At 33.2% G+C, this 16,646-nt stretch overlaps 1 protein-coding gene across 2 annotated transcripts; it reads left to right on the top strand.

Moving 5' to 3' along the window:
• Positions 1 to 6,609: 6,609 nt before the first annotated feature.
• Positions 6,610 to 11,180, top strand: LOC144543805 (cyclin-T1-4-like). Of its 2 annotated transcripts, XM_078292216.1 has the most exons (6): positions 6,616 to 7,212; positions 7,317 to 7,398; positions 7,767 to 7,901; positions 8,265 to 8,443; positions 10,350 to 10,495; positions 10,957 to 11,180. In XM_078292216.1, the coding sequence occupies exons 1-6, from the start codon at positions 6,812 to 6,814 to the stop codon at positions 10,986 to 10,988; spliced, it is 975 nt and encodes a 324-aa protein (XP_078148342.1). In that variant the 5' UTR covers positions 6,616 to 6,811; the 3' UTR covers positions 10,989 to 11,180. The 2 variants fall into 2 exon arrangements, with proteins under 2 accessions (XP_078148349.1, XP_078148342.1); XM_078292223.1 differs by lacking the exons at positions 10,350 to 10,495; positions 10,957 to 11,180 and adding an exon at positions 8,781 to 9,811 and having other exon boundaries at positions 6,610 to 7,212.
• Positions 11,181 to 16,646: the final 5,466 nt, after the last annotated feature.

Here is a 16,646-nt window from a genome sequence, read left to right as displayed (position 1 = left end):
ATTTGAATTTTTCAATATGATCTTCATATTAAAATGTGCTTGGAGATTATATTTTACATTTTTTGAAATTTTTTTTACTTTATTTTTGAATTTTTGAAAATCAGTGTTTTTCTGAATTTTTATTATTTTTTTATTTAATGAAATTTAGACAACACTAATTTTCAAAAATTCTAAAAAAATAGTAAAATAAAATAAAAAAATGTTAAATTTGGTCTCCAAACTCATATCAATATGAAGATCATATTGAGATATTTGAATAACTATTTGAATTTTGAAGAATTTTGAAAATGAAGATATAAATAGGAAGTAAAACACCATCTTTAGTTCCCAAAGTGGCAAAGCATGATAGCATATCTCTCTCTATGTATATTTTTGGTGCTACTAAATTGTTTTTGTGGTTCTCAAAGTTCAAATAATTGATCTGAAGTGCTCAACAAGTTCTTTGTATCAAAATGTGCTTGAGGAATGAGGACCAAATATATTATATACGAGACTGGCTAATATATTTTCATAAGTACTTCAATAATTATCTAAAAGATATAATATTTGGTCTCTAAGCATGTTTTAATATGAGATCATGTTGAGTGGTTCAGATCGATTGGTTGGATTTTGAAATAGCAAAAACTGACTCATTATAATTTAGAATAAAATTATAACGTTATGATATTAATCGTTAGTGAGCGACCCAGTGGTAAAAATGCCTCTGACAAGGAGACTGTGCTGCCATTTTTTATTTTTTGCGAAAGAGATTAATACGATCGGGTCATTTTCCGAATTGAATTGAATAATATTTATAAGTCAAGTCCAAAAGCTTTTTATAATAGGAAAAAATATATATAGACATTGATGCTCTTATGTATTGTTATGTATTGATATTGATAGTGTATGAAATTTTATGTAATTTGAGAGTCCAGTCAGTATAATATTGGTGTCGTATGATATTAACTTCAAATTTTATTGAATAGATTTCAAACGACAAATTTAAACCGTACAAACCGATTTATTTTATAAGTGATGCGTTTACATGCAAAAAAAATATTTTTCAGAGTTATTTTAGTATTTAAGTCAAATGGTAAAAAATGTTAAAAATAAATATATTAAAATTAACTTAAAAACTCTCACATTTGAAAACTTAACTTGATACTAAATAAATTTGAAAAATATATATAAATTTTGCGTGTAAATACGACTAATGAAGTAGATCGGTGTGAACAGTTTGAATTCACCGTTTGGAGCCGATTCAATAGGTTTTGGAATTGGTATTATATAGACTGAAATGACATAGAATTGGTGTTATATAGACTGAAATGACAATGATGCCGTACTAGTCAGACTCGTAATTTGAATATGATTTCATATTTTGTCAAAGATCGCTTGATAGTTAATACGTACTGACTAAGATAGTCTGATAATCGGTAATAATTACTTTAAAGTTTATCAGTGTCGATAAAGATGATCTGCATATAACATGTATCATACTTTAAATGTAGAATTCCAAAATTAAAGTTGCTATTTTACAATTATTTTAGTTATTCTCAAATAATCTAGCCAAACTTTTTGCAACCCCTTCCTAAAAATATCAAACTTGCATGGTTTTTTTTTTTTTTTTGCCTTCTAAGAAGTTGCTAATATTTATTCTCCTAAAACACAAAAATCTCACAATTATTCTGTGGAAAAGTCAAAATTACATATTTTTCACCTTCAAAATTTAAGATATCATCTTATCATTTTTAAAAGAATATAAAATTTTCATAATTAACTTTTTTAACCATAAAAGTCACATGTTTCTCTTGTAAAACAGAAAGGCTTTGTTAACACACCCCCCCCCCCTCCCTCCATCTCTCTTATCTAACAATGCTATATGTGTTAAAGAAATACAAAGATAAAATAATATATTCAAGTTCTAATAGTGCTTGGCTTGTTTGTAGTGTGCACTTTTGTACATTTTGTGTTCAAGAATGATAATGCTGCAAACAAATTAAGCCCTATTAAGTTGCTTCTTTACTCTTTGTTCCGTTCATTTTTGTTTTGCAAGTTTAATATAGTATTTGCAACTCTGGAGAAGAAATATTTAATTTTGAGATTTTAGAAGGTCATAAGGAAATAAAGTGTTGATGTTATAAAATATACATATGATATTCAACTCTTTCATATTTTGATATTCTAGAAAAAAATAAAATAAACACGAGATATTTATGATCTTAGAGGACAACATATATAATTTTGATGTTATAAAACAGTAAATATGGAATTTATTTTAGAATTTAAAAGATATATTTTTAAAATTCTAATAATATTGTTAATGAATTGAATTCCTATAATGTGCCAACTAAAATATATGTTTTCGAGTACCATTAATAAATGATATAAGTTTCCAATAAAGAAAATGTAAAAGCGGACAAAGTTAAACTAGAAAGAAGAAACAATAAAGGTAAGTTCTAACGAAACGCTCACAATTTCTTTTACAGAAATGGATTTATTTAGTACCTATAATCCTAGCAGAGCTTATTTTGGAAATTCATTCTGAATGATAAGACAATGATTAACATATGTATGAATAAAATTGTTGATAATGGTAAATCTTCATACTTCTCGCTAGCTAAATATATGGCATGAGCAAGGCGGATCTACAGGGAGCGAGAATCAAATGATCCTTATTTATTTTTAAAAAAATATACTTATATATGATTTTCTATATATATAGTTTAGAGTAAAATGATATGAGTACTGTAAAATTATTTTTCATACTTAGAATGAAAATTTTATACATTAATCTTCAATGTGTGAAAGATAAGACAATGATTAACATATGTATGAATAAAATTGTTGATAATGGTAAATCTTCATACTTCTCGCTAGCTAAACATATGGCATGAGCAAGGCGGATCTACAGGGAGCGAGAATCAAATGATCCTTATTTATTTTAAAAACAAAATATACTTATATATGATTTTCTATATATATATATAGTTTAGAGTAAAATGCTATGGATATTGTAAAATTGTTTTTCATACTTCGAATGAAAATTTTATACATTAATCTTCAATGTGTGTTTGATCCCTATCATTTAAAAGTCTAACTATACCTCTAAATAAGAATATTTGTGTATTGCAGTGCATTTACACTCATCTGTTTCAAATTGTTCAAGAACCTAATGTTTTAGTTGCAAATTGTGAAATACCTGATATTTTATTTGCGGATATATTTAAACACAATAGCTCACATCTCTTTCAAAAGACAACTAACCGTCATTTTGGTATCGTAATGGATTAGCCTTATTTTGGTATCAAAGCTAATTTAAAACAACAAGAATAGCTTACTAATATGAATTAGCAGTTATTTCATATTTTGAACAGATTAGTAAAAAAAAAAAGCTCATTAATCCGAATTAACATTGCCAATCTAAACACAAAATGGGAAAAAAAAAACTACTAATCCGGATTAGCGTGCTATTCTTATTTTCTTTCAAACAAAAGTTGGTTTGGACTTTGGAGATGATCCTCTACGGACTGATATGGATTTTTGTGTATTCAATAGATGACATGTTGGTTTGAAGATGACTTCCACTGATATATTTTTAGTATATGGTATTCAATTGATGACCAGTTGCGTTTGCAGATCTTCTACCGAGTGGTTGGTATTTGGGAAGTATTTCAAATAATGATTTTGATAGTATATGGATCTTCAAAATACTCCTAAAAGTTAAATACTTTTGTGGCAAGTTAAGATAAATTGAATTTTAATCAAATACAACCTAATATTGTTCATTTTTTGAATTACCATAAATAATATTATCTTTTTGTTTCACGCTTTATTGTCTCAGCTGTTTGGGTATTGATAGCAGTCTACAATGGTTTCACTTTTGATTTTAATTATATTCAAGACTTGTAGATAATTGATGATGCAATTTTTTCGAAAGAGAAGATATAATTGGACTTATTAATGCTACAACTATCTAGATTATTTGATTAGAAAAAGGAATAGCATTTAATTGGCATCTTTCATTCCTTCTGATGGTGGATTTCATATCCTCTTCATTAACTGAAATTTTGAATTTAGAATTTCGACCATCCAATTAAAATCTGGATCAATTCGGCTCACGTCTGTAATATACAAATTTCCTTAATATTCAAGTCAATACGAATGGAACGGTCCGGATGTGTTTCTCGGTAACTCAAAATTTGAGTTACGACATGAATTCCTGTATGTCAGCGCAAAGGAACCCTCTGATTAATAAAAATTCAATTCATTTCAATAGAATAGAGTTTAAAAAAATGACTTGGAATTGAATTTTTATGATTGGAATGGTCAAATAAACGGAGAATTCATTTGAAGATTTGAAAAGAAACAAATAAAAATGGTCATAATATTCATTAAAATTACGGTAGGTGCCATTGAGAATTTTTAACAGACTACTTCACAGTCGCATCAATTCCATCCTCTCTCTCCCTCTCCACTACTCTCCCACTCTGACATCCAGTTCAGATCTCCCTGTCCCTGCTCTCTGTCTCAATGCAGCAACGCTCAGTCCTTCCCCCTCTTCATTGCTCTCCCGTCCATCTATGCATTTGTCCCTTGTCATTGCTTCCCGTCACAACATCAGTTTGAGATTTCTTTATTGGAGAAGACAAGGAGAAAAAAAAGGACTTTTCATGCTGGTAAACCGAATTCTCGTCAAATACCATTGTTTTTCCCGTGATTTCATTGCATGATTTGGGGCTCTTAAAATCTCATCAAATCGTTTCTATTCTCATTTCTTTCGGCGTTCCGATCAGATTATTGAAATAGAATTCTCAATCAGTTTCACGTTTGAGCAAGAAAGAGCCATTCCGATCAGGGGAGAAATTATCATCTTTTCAAAACTTCCCTAATTATGTCGTTTTATGTCAAATATTTGTCAAAACTGATATTGACACGAGGGTGTACGGACACCGGAGGAGGTCATGGCAAATTGGCAAATAACACCTCAGCTTGGGCCGACATTTTTATTTATAATCAACTTTAAATATATTTTATCACAAATAATCAAATTTTTAAACTTTTTTAAAAAAAATACCCAAACTGCAATATTATATAGCGGTTTAGAATTTTTATTCCAAACCACTATATAATATTGCGGTTTGAGATTTTAATTATTATTTTTGCACTATAAAAACTCCGTTTCTCTCTCCTCCCTCTCGAACTCACTAGAATTCAAAGAGAGAAAGAGAAGGCGATTTCGGAGGCGAAAAAGGGCGACTTATGAGGTGATTTCGGGTTTTTTTTTATAATTTTATAATTAATTATTTTCCCCGCAACTGTCACCATTAATTGTTAAGAATTGTCATAACTGGTTCAGGTACGAATAAAAGAGCGTGTGATTCATAATTTTGTTGATAATTTTCTACAACCAAATTTTGGACTGAACTTCCAGTTCCTGACTCTCTGCGAATTCTGCGGGCATAAACTTCCAAGGCATTATTGCCAGACCTCACAACCCGCGTGATCATGTCTCTCATTGCCCTTTCATCTCCCAATGTGAGTCTGATATACTTTCCATTTTGGATTATTCGGGTTATTATTTCTAAGTCCCAATGATTCCAGTTGTAACCACTCGCTTCATAACTAGTTGATTTCAAATCCTCAAATGAGTAATCTTCCTCAACAAAATATGTATTTATTGCACCTTTGGAGTAATGAACCCCATATTGGTTAGTCGTAAACTTCTCTCCAAAATGTAATGAAATGACAATAGATATGACCAATAAACTACATTGGTAAATGGTAAATATTTTGTCAATTGTGACAGTTGGGAAAAAAAATTATCTGAAATTGCCTTAGAAGTCACCCTTTTTCGCTTTCGAAATCACCTTCTCTTTGAATTTTGGTGAGTTTGAGAGGGAGGAGAGAGAAATAGTGTTTTTATAGTGCAAAAAAAAAAAATTTAATCTCAAACCGCAATATTATACAGCGGTTCGGAATAAAACATTTCAAACCGCTATATAATACTGTGATTTGGGTATTTTAAAAAAAAATTCAAAAACTTTGTTATTTGTGATAAAATATATTTAAAATTGGTTATAAATAAAAATGTCGGCAGCTTGGGTATGGATAAGGCATAACGAAGTAATTCAGATGCATTAATCTCAGGAGAGCTGACAGCCTGACAGAGGAGAAAAGCTGAAAAGAATATTACTGAAATATTTTGCTTGTACTTTTTGAGTATCATTCTGGACTTCAATATTTTTGGTTGGGCATATTTCTCTTTCAAAAATTTGAATTAGCTAAGGTTTTAGTGTCGTACCTTCTATTCAGAATAGGGTCTGAAACAGTCGAGTAAAATGGAATTTCCGACGAAATTTAACGGGTTTCCGCTGAAATTAATAAAAAACTAAAATAATAAAGACAAACTGATTTCCGCCGAAATAATTTCAACGGGTTGAACACTTGAACTCCAAATAAATAGAGAAAAAGTTGAGTAAAAAGGAATTTATCTGTCCGTATCTGTTATTATTTATTTTATGAAAAAATAATTTATGTTGGGTCCGTCCGATCTGAATCCAACGAACATGATCGACCGATGTTATTTAGGCGAGGTCTTTTCGTGGATGTATAACCGGGGAAACGAATCCAATACCCCTCCCTAATTCCCTTTTTCTACATATCAAATTCAGGTCGCAACTACGCCATCTTCAAATTACCTTCCTCGCCAAACCGATTTATTTATCAGTTATCACTTTCCCCAATTTTCTCGATTAAATCTCAAACTCTCTCTTTCTTCCCATCAAACAAGCAGTTAATCTCGAATCTGTGCTGAACCGCGTGAATTTCGATGCAATATCATCAGCCATACTCCGGCCGCGGCGGCCGCCACCCGACCTACCACAGCAATCGCCACCGCAGTCGACCCGCTACCTCATACAACACCACCTCCTATCCAAACTACTACCGCCAGTATATCCCCTCCAACCAAGGCATCAACCCGCCTCCGTCGAAGCGGCGTCGAGCTGAGCCCTCTACGTGGCACCCTGATAGCCTTCCACGTCAGATCGGAGATGGTTCCTCTGGTGGGGGCACCAGTCGGCCTAGAGAAGAGGAGCCCGGCTTCATGTCGAAGGACGAGATAGACCGGTGCTCTCCTTCTAGAAAGGATGGGATTGATTCTCTAATGGAGGCACGGCTGAGACAATCTTACTGTTCTTATCTGAAGAATCTCGGATTGAGGCTTGCCTTGTAAGATTAATTGTGGTTTTAGGTTTATTTAATATTTGATACGCAATTAAGTAAATCTTGGGTTTTCTGATCTGCTTTTTATTTTCCTTTTCTTTTAATTGTAGGCCGCAGAGTACCATTGCAACTGCCATAGTGATGTGTCATCGGTTCTACTTGCGCCGATCCCATGCTTGTCATGACAGATTTGTGAGTATCGTGATTTTAGCTTGGTTATTCAATAAAGCTATAATCTTTTTTTTTTATATATATATATTATCATGCAACTTATATGAAAATCTGAACAATTCTGCCAATTGAATTTGAGAGGTTATGCATACAATATAGTCATCACGACAGTTGTCAAATAGGATTTCTTTAGGAGGCTGTCATTCATATGATGCAAACTATTACCAACTGCAAATTTGAAAGCCTTTAAACAGTAAAACAAGTTATAATTTCTTTTAAGGTCCAGATATATTAACTGTACAGATCAATCTTTTATCTGAGAATTTGTTTCATTTCAATTTACTTATGATGTTAACTTGTTTACTGACTCTCTACCCTATCTTTTCCAGTTGGTTGCAACTGCTGCACTCTTTCTGGCATCAAAATCAGAAGAATCACCGTGTCTATTAAATACAGTTCTGAGAGTGTCCTTTGAAGTGTCTCAAAGTCCTGAGTTCGCTTTTGTGCCCTACATGATTCACGGTGTATGCACCAAGAAGTGTTTTTTTCTTTCTTCATATCACAACAAAAGTAAATTGCACAATTGGTCCTGAAGTACCACCCATATTGACGAAATATTGAAATTACTACAATTTTTGTCCCTAAAACTATTTATCCAGTTAAAAACTTCAACAAAAAAACCTTTGTCAGGCACCATTTTGAAAGAGTCAGACAATACTTTGTCATAAGAACTGAATATACAATATCTGGTGACCACAAATGGAAATATCGGATTTCATGGTCAAAAAGTGGAAATGGTGATGCTTTAAGAACCATTTATGTAAGTTACACTTCTCATAGACTAAGCTAGACTACAGTAAATAATTTGTTGTCCATTCTTTTCTTAGCAAAATTGGTTTGACCAATATCGAGAGCGGGTCATAGAGGTTGAACAGCTGATACTGACGACACTTGACTTTGAGCTTGAGGTGAAGCATCCATATGGGCCTCTCAATTCTGGCTTGAATAAATTGGGGTTTTCTCGAACTGTTCTCTATAATTTGGCTTGGAATTTGGTTACAGAAGGGTATGTTTTGCTCTCTTTGTTTTATTTATTTTATTAGGATAAGTTTTATTGCTAATTAATCAGAGATATCACTTGCCGCAAGCTATCATTACGTTCGGAGTTTGCATGCAGATAATAATGATAAGTGTGAGGATTGGGATAGGCCTTCTCATAAAATTCTCAAATTTCCTTTTCAGAATTATTAATTTGGAAGTTGCTTGCACTGTAGGTAAGATATATAGTTTTGAGTTTTTCTGCTGAGTAATAATTTTTATAAGGCTTTTTTGGGGGAAGGAAGAGCCATGAGTTGTGTTGTCTTTTGAAATAGGCATTGATTGTTTGGTATGGGATATTGCAGGATGTTTCTTCAAGAGAAATGTGATATTCTATTCTTAGCTGGTGTATCAAGTGCTTTAATCCAAAGAGTTATCTTTGCGGAAAAGTCTTAAGCTATTTCTATTGACAATACTAGTTACATATAGTTATCATTTCGTGACCAAAAAAAGAGAGGACAGAATCTCTGAGTCTGACATTGGTATCCACAATAGTTGATCCAATACTGGTATACCATGATTATACGAGTCCACTATGATACTCTAAATTTTTTCTTACTTGTCGCTCTGTTTATTTGAGTTATTCTAGATTCTTTTGATCAGTATAGGATTAGAGAGCTGCAAATTAAAAAGGTCGCTGGCTCAGTGTTATTATTTTGACATGATGAGTTAATTTGCTACAGGGGACATAAATATATTTTGTCCTGATTATTGCCTTGCTAATAGCCTAAAGGTTTTAATGGAATTGAAAAATACAAGTTTGCACTGAGTCTTGCATTGGACATGCGTCTAACAAAGATGTTGAACCATCAAAGAATAATAAAAACCATGATGCTAACATAGTATGTGTTTTCCTAATATATTTGGTGTTTTTCGTATAACATATAAAAGTACTTGTCGAGTATATAACTTAAAAAGCCGGATAGCTTGGATAAATACATTGAGTTCAATATCGGATTAACATGGACAAATAAAATTTTAAAGTTAATTAGTATGCATTGGTTCTTAGTAACTAAGCTGGGTAGTATGATTAAATTGCAAAAAAAAGGTGCCATAATTACGGTGCTCTGTCTTATGTTTAGAGGATGCAACAATGAAGTGTGTGACTATATGATTTTTTTATGGCAAAATAATATTCCACTTAATTGAAGATAATAAGTACTACATAATAACTTGTAAAAAGAAATTCCTACTTGGAAGATTATGGATGGAGGAATAAATAGGAAAATTGTTGAAGATATCTATCTCAAAGGCTAAGGATTTTTTTTTTAAATTGATATGAACCACTGTTAAGAACATGATAAAATCGAGAAAAAAGAGCATTGCATTGTATGGAGGTATCAAAATAATAACCACTGTTAAAGAAAAAAATTGATATACCAGCCATTAGAGGTGAGATGTACCAGTTCTTTGCATTGTTAAAGAAAAAGATGATAAATTGGGACTGTACAAGTTCTTTGCAATTCTGGGAAATTTTTGTGAGATGTACCGTTCCTTGATGTGTGATTGTTAAAAGGCGTATCAATGATATACCAGCCATTAGAGGTGGTGCTTCTACTTTTTATGTGGGGACTGAGGTCTAGTTTTAGAAAATCTTTTCTATTACGCCAAATTGCCAAAAAGACTGCAATAGTTTTATCATTCTGACGCATTACTGGAGATGATCCTTTGGATAACACTAACCCCCAAGCCATCCATTAGTGGTAAGATTCCGCTTTGCGAATTGCTGTATTTTTAAGTGTTTTGCTATTATGATTTTCTAATTATTTGGCACTAAATAGATAGTGTCACATTGGTTGTTTTATGCTCATAGAGTTACAATTTGATGCTATGTTCTTTATTAGTGGTTTATGTATTAATTATTTATATTGTAGGTTGAGGAGTTCATTGTGGCTTCAGTTCAAGCCTCATCATATAGCTGCAGGAGCTGCATATCTTGCTGCTAAGTTATTACATTATGATATAACTTTATATCCTAGCTTTTGGCAGGATTTCCAGACAACACCCTACATAGTTCAAGGTAAAATAGAGTGCAATTTTCTTTGTATATTGAAGTAACAGAAAGGATAAAATCATAAAATGACATGCTTTGTGTTTACGTGTATCCTTGTATATTGAAGCACAAAGTTAAATTGCATGGTTACCTACCTACAAATTGGTTAAAAATGTTGTATACCAATTTTGCTAACCGATTAGCAAAATCGGTTACCTAAAAACCGGCTAGCAAAGTCCTTTCTGTTACATGTTTTTATCCTCTCTGTGTACCAAAAACTTGTGTTTTCTGGGATTCTGTTGAAGTCAAACAAATACAAGGAAAAAGTAATAATTGAAAAGTACATCAATGTATATCCTTGATGAAGTGCTACAAGATCATCAAGAAATAGCTCATTGTAGTTTGCGTATACTTCTAGAGAAGAGATATTTCCGTACAAAATTTTTGTGGTTATTATATAACTTCTCACCTTTTACCGTTCATTGCAGATGTTGTCCAGCAGTTGATGGAACTGCTATAGTGTACCATACATTTTTTATTTGTATGTTGTATGCATACCTTCTTTTTATCTTGTTTGTATAACAGGTATATCTTGTGTAACGGAGAGCAGGATTATAGGTGGTGTTGTAGGTTTGGAGATGTTAGTCTTACCGTCTTACTATTGTTCCTTGAAAGTTATTTTTAAATTAAAAGGAGGCAATTTTCTAGGTAATCGTGTCTCTTGCAACATAATTTTTTTATCTGTAGGATTAAAAAAAAAATTAATCAATACCACCGAATTGGGAAAATCTCAAAACGTAGTATAAAATCAATTTGTGCTTGAGTTCTCCTCCAAGGAAAAATGCAAACACAGCTTGTGTTTAACTTGAAAAAAAACACCACCTGCACGACATCCTTTTTGTAATTTTGTTTTTGATGTAAAAATTACAGACATGAAAAAAAAATCAAAAACTACAAATAATAAAAATTGATTTATTTATTGTATTGAGCTGTTATTATGATTTTTTCTTTTAAAAAGAGGAGAATGTACAAATTGCTTTTCATTTTCAAACCAACAAACAAAATACCTCTCTTCATAAATTATTAACAAAATATCCTTGTGGGCTTCACTTTCTCTTCCCTTTTCTCTCTCTCTCATTTCTTCCCATTTATTCTTCATCATTTTTTATTTAAAATGGAGGGCTATACAACATATCAACAAATATAAAACACATTTTATTGTTGTATAATATGTTGTGTTTTATTTAAGAAATCAATCTCCTTATGTAATTTTTTATTTCAAATGAAAGATTATACAATAGACCATAAAATATAAAACGCATCAAGATTGGTTTATTATTTAATGTTGGTGATTAAATTGCTTTCAATGTAAAAATTGTAATAAAATTATTTATTATTATGTTATTAATATTTTATACTAGATTCATGAAATATGTAGCAAATATTATTTTCTTAATATTTTGTACTTTATCCATAAAGTTTGTAGGATGTAGCATATATTTATTAATTTTTTTTGTTGCTGATTAAATTGCATTGAGATTGTTTCATGATGTGTTAAATTAGCTCCATGACATGAATTAAAATGAATGACACCCCCATACATTCTTTGTACCAGTTTGAAATGTGCAGTGGGAAAAAAAAATTTTACCAGAAACGACAATTGAAATTTAAATAGTTGAATTTAACATAACAACAGTAGTTAAAAGAATGATTAAAAACATTATAAATAATGATATAAAACGCATCTGTTCCTGCTATGTACGCAAGTTTGAAAAATGATATAACAAAAATAATAAACTAATCTTGATGCGATGAAGTACAAAATATTTGCGACAAAAATAATCATATTTGCTACAAAAATAATAAACTAATTTAACACATCATGAAACAGTCTCAATGCAATTTAATCAGCAACAAAAAATAATAATAAATATCTGCTACATCCTACAAACTTTATGAATAAAGTACAAAATATTAAGAAAATAATATTCGCTATAGACTTCATGAATCTAGTAGAGAATATTAATAACATAATAATAAATATTTTTATTACAATTTTTAAATTGAAAGCAATTTAATGACCAACATTAAATAATAAACCAATCTTGATGCATTTTATATTTTATGATATGTTGTATAATCCTCCATTTGAAATAAAAAAAAAAACTGCATAAAGAGATTTGTTTATTAAATAAAACACGACAAATTATGCAACAAGGAAATGTATTTATATTTGTTGGTATGTTGCATAACTCTCCATTTTAAATAAAAAATGATGGAGAGTAAATGAGGAGAAGTGAGAGGAAGAGAAAAGGGAAGAGAAAGTGGAGCCCACAAAGACATTTTGTTAATAATTTATGAAGAGGGGTATTTTATTTGTTGGTTTGAAAATGAAAGACAATTTGTACATTCTCTGTTTCAATTTTAAATAAAAAAAATGCATAATTGCTGTAGATTACAAATTGTAACTTAATTTTTTGGGATTCGGACGATTCATTTTTTGGGGTCCGAAAATTATCGTTAGTTCGTTACAGGCTACGTTCTGTGAGGCTGTGAGACTGACTACTCCTGTACATATCTTTATAAGTTTTCCAAATTTAATACATAATAATAAATTGGATTTTTCATATAAGTAATGTGTGCTTGAAGTATTAATTTTTTTTATATAGTTTTCTTGAATTTCTTCGACTTACAAGTTAATTTATTTATATTAAAATAAATTAGTTGTCAAGAAATTAATTTAAAGTTCAAATTAATTGTCAACAGAATAATTTATCTTTATTATTTTTTAATTTATTTTTTAAATAAAAATATCATTGTTAGAATGTGGAAAATTGAAGTGTTGATGCATGAATGCATCGTTAATTTTGTTGTTATGTTATATGTGATTTTTCCTTCTTTTTTCCTTAATGATTAATGTTTAATACGTAATTTCCTTACATTAAAAGCATATAAAGTTTGTAATTACATTAAAAACGAAATAATTACATTAGATTACAATATATTCAGTTTGTAAATATTTCATATGAAGTCTGTAAACCTATCATATCAAATCTCAAGAGATTCACCAGAGTTAAAAAACATAAGTAGCAAGCGACAACCGTGGCGGAGGCGAAGAAGCTTCCAATGACACTCAACTTTGGGGTGGTGCTAGGAGCCTCTATTGGTGTTGAAACTGATGGAGTGAGGGTGTGTTGTGTGTGTGTGTGTGTGGGGGGGGGGGGGGGGGGATGCGATTTGAGAGGTCTAAGGAGTCAAGGTAGGAGACAAGACGGGTGTGCGAGTACGTAGCGCCTTGGTCAGAGTAGCGACTGGAATGACATTAGAGAAAGAGAAAAGATCTAATCAGAAAAAGAGATTGAATTCAAAAAACAGATAAGAGATTGGAAATTCAGAAAAATAGAGAGATGAAGGATAATATATGAGATAGACTATGTCTATGCGAGACAGTAGTAATAAGAACCCGTTGTGGGTGGTTGCCCTTCCGGGTGTGATCGGGTTGCACCTTCAGGATATGCTCCCCAGGGATGAGTAGCTGGACGCATGTCATGCGGTGTGCCAAACGGGGGTCGAGCAGGGTACTGCTACTGGAAGTTGGGGTCGACTCCCCGACCAAGAGGGGGAGTGCTAGTGGTCGGCTTAGGTCGCCGATTCACTGGAGGGTTGTGTGCCATCTAAAAGTTTAGAGTTAGCCTATATTTGGACCCACGGTGGTTGATACAGATTATGTCTATGTGAGACAGTAGTGTCGTAGTACGAGATTGAGTTGGGTGTGTGTGTATGGATCATCTCGTCTCGAAGAGACGGTTCGAGATGGAAAGAGTGAAGTTGAGAGTAGGATGGTAGTTATGAGATACTCGGACTCTAACTTATATGGTATCTCGCTTGGGAAAGAAGGCCAGCTTCGATTTAGTGGGACTGTTCACCTTAAATAATCTTTCCTCGTTATGACATTCCGTGTTGTCAAAACTGTCAAAGGAGTTCGTATAGAAGCGGTCACGCTTCTATCAAGAGCGGTGATGCTCGAATATTCGAGATGCGGAGTCCGCATATAGCGCGGTGACTTCCGCATAGAAAGTGGTGATTAAATCACACCCGCTTTGTACGGGTGCCAACGAAGGTGACCGTATGCAGAATATGGATCGGGCTTTTATGGGATGGGGCCTGGCGAGGCCGTTTTAGCAATATACGGACCATCCCTAATTCGGGGCTTCGGGCCGAGGTGCCACGTTCTCGGGTTGGGCCTTATAATTCAGCTCCCTTTGTTCGTTCTAAAGTTGATCCTATCAAGATGGTTCAAATCCAACTTATTCCTTTGACCCAAAACTTGTTTCATAAGGGACTTGGGAATATCGCTCTGTCAATATCTTTTCTCTAATTTTAAATCAATTCAATTATATTCATTATATAAAATAATATTACTTGTTACTTATTAAATTTTCAATGAATTTTAAATACAGATAGTGCAAAATTTAAATATTTGTTTTTCTTGGTGGTGACTAGGGGTTTACTCTCGGGTAAGGTACGGGTACCTCGGGTATACCCGGGACGGGTAGTCGGGTAGGGCGGGTACGGGTAGGACGGGTAGTCGGGTAGAACGGGTACGGGTAGGTCGGGTACGGGTAGGTCGGGTAGGTTTTTAAAAAAGTGTACCCTACCCGTTTCAAACCCGTGCCCGTCTCGGGTAACGGGTACGGGTACGGGTAGTCGGGTAGGGTACGGGTACGGGTATTTTTTTTTTTTTTAGTTTTTTTCGTTTTTTAATACTGTTTTTTCTGTTTTTAATACTATTTTTTTCGGCGGCAAAATACTTTTGAATTTTGAATTAAAAAAAAAACGGGTAAACGGGTAAAGGTACACGGGTAAATGGGTAAAGTTGGTCGGGTAAACAGGTGCGGGTACGGGTAAAACAGGTGTGGGTAGGCGGGTTTCGGGTACGGGTAAAACGGGTATGGGTTGGGCGGGTTTTTTTCCTGAATCATCGAGTCCGGTCTGTCTCAAACCCGTACCCGTTTACCCGCCTATACCCGGGCACGGGTATGGGTACCTCGGGTAACGGGTACGGGCTGGGTAAAACGGGTAATACCCGAACGGGTATTAGCAATCCTCTAGTGGTGACTAGGCCCGTGGCGCAAAATTTAAATATACAATTAACATATAAGATATGTCCAAGAATCCGATAGTTTCTGGATTGAGATGTGGATTTGCCCGGTGTTGGTCGGATCTATTAAATCTTCTATAGAAGCGAGAAAGTGGGGACACCGAATTCGTATCCTCTGAGATATCTCAAACTTTGCGTGACTTTATGTAATATCCCAACTGTTTAACTACGTTCTGCACGAATCTCAAAGCACACATAATACTGACCCCCTACATCACCCCCGAATAGACACCGGACACGTCGGTCACGCAAAAGTTGAGATATCTCAGAGGATACTAGGGGTGAGTAAATTGCTCATAACTCGTGAACCGCTCATAACTCGCTCACTAAATGCTCACTTGAACTCGCTCATTTATCCGCTCACTTAAACTCGCTCATTAACAACTCGCTCATTAACAACTCGCTCATTTATTAAATGAGCGAGCATGAGCATGCCCCAACTCGCTCATAACTCGCTCATTTAAAATTTGCCACATCTAATCCTGCCACCACATTCAATCCCAAATATTCATAGTTTATATACATTTATTTATTTTTTTAAACAGACGCCTCAAAACATTGTGATGTTGTTAGTTTATGTTTTTGAATTTATGTTGGATTTTTATTAGTGCTGCTTTAGTTTTTGTTGATTGTTTTTTGTTGATGCTATTGTTAGTTTATGTTGTTATTATTCTATTTTTGTAATACCGTTGATTTTTTTGTTATTATTTTATTTAATTGAATTATGACAATTTATTAAATTTTAGTACTCATAACTCGTGAGCCGCTCATAACTCGCTCATTTATCCGCTCGCTTGAACTCGCTCATTTATTAAATGAGCGAGCACGAGCATACCCTAACTCGCTCATGCTCGCTCATTACTCACCCCTAGAGGATACGCACTCGCCACAGGGGCCCAAGCCCAAGAGCCTAGTCAGATCCAGTGCAATACGCCAATACCAGACCGTGTAGACTGAGATCTGAATGGTCCGTTTTAAATCTGGCACTAATCTTGAAGTAGCCTGATGCCTCGAATT

Source organism: Carex rostrata, chromosome 2 (assembly GCF_964058835.1).
Source record: "Carex rostrata chromosome 2, lpCarRost1.2, whole genome shotgun sequence".
Lineage (NCBI taxonomy): Eukaryota > Viridiplantae > Streptophyta > Magnoliopsida > Poales > Cyperaceae > Carex > Carex rostrata.
Note: the sequence above shows the minus strand (reverse complement) of the source record. Positions and strands in the feature narration are given on the sequence as shown.

Excerpts from the sequence above, each read along its gene's own strand:
- LOC144543805 (XM_078292216.1), top strand. The coding sequence starts at position 6,812 with ATGCAATATCATCAGCCATACTCCGGCCGCGGCGGCCGCCACCCGACC. Across the intron at positions 7,213-7,316 it reads CTCGGATTGAGGCTTGCCTT|GCCGCAGAGTACCATTGCAA; the intron begins GTAAGATTAATT and ends TTTTAATTGTAG. Across the intron at positions 10,496-10,956 it reads AACACCCTACATAGTTCAAG|ATGTTGTCCAGCAGTTGATG; the intron begins GTAAAATAGAGT and ends CGTTCATTGCAG.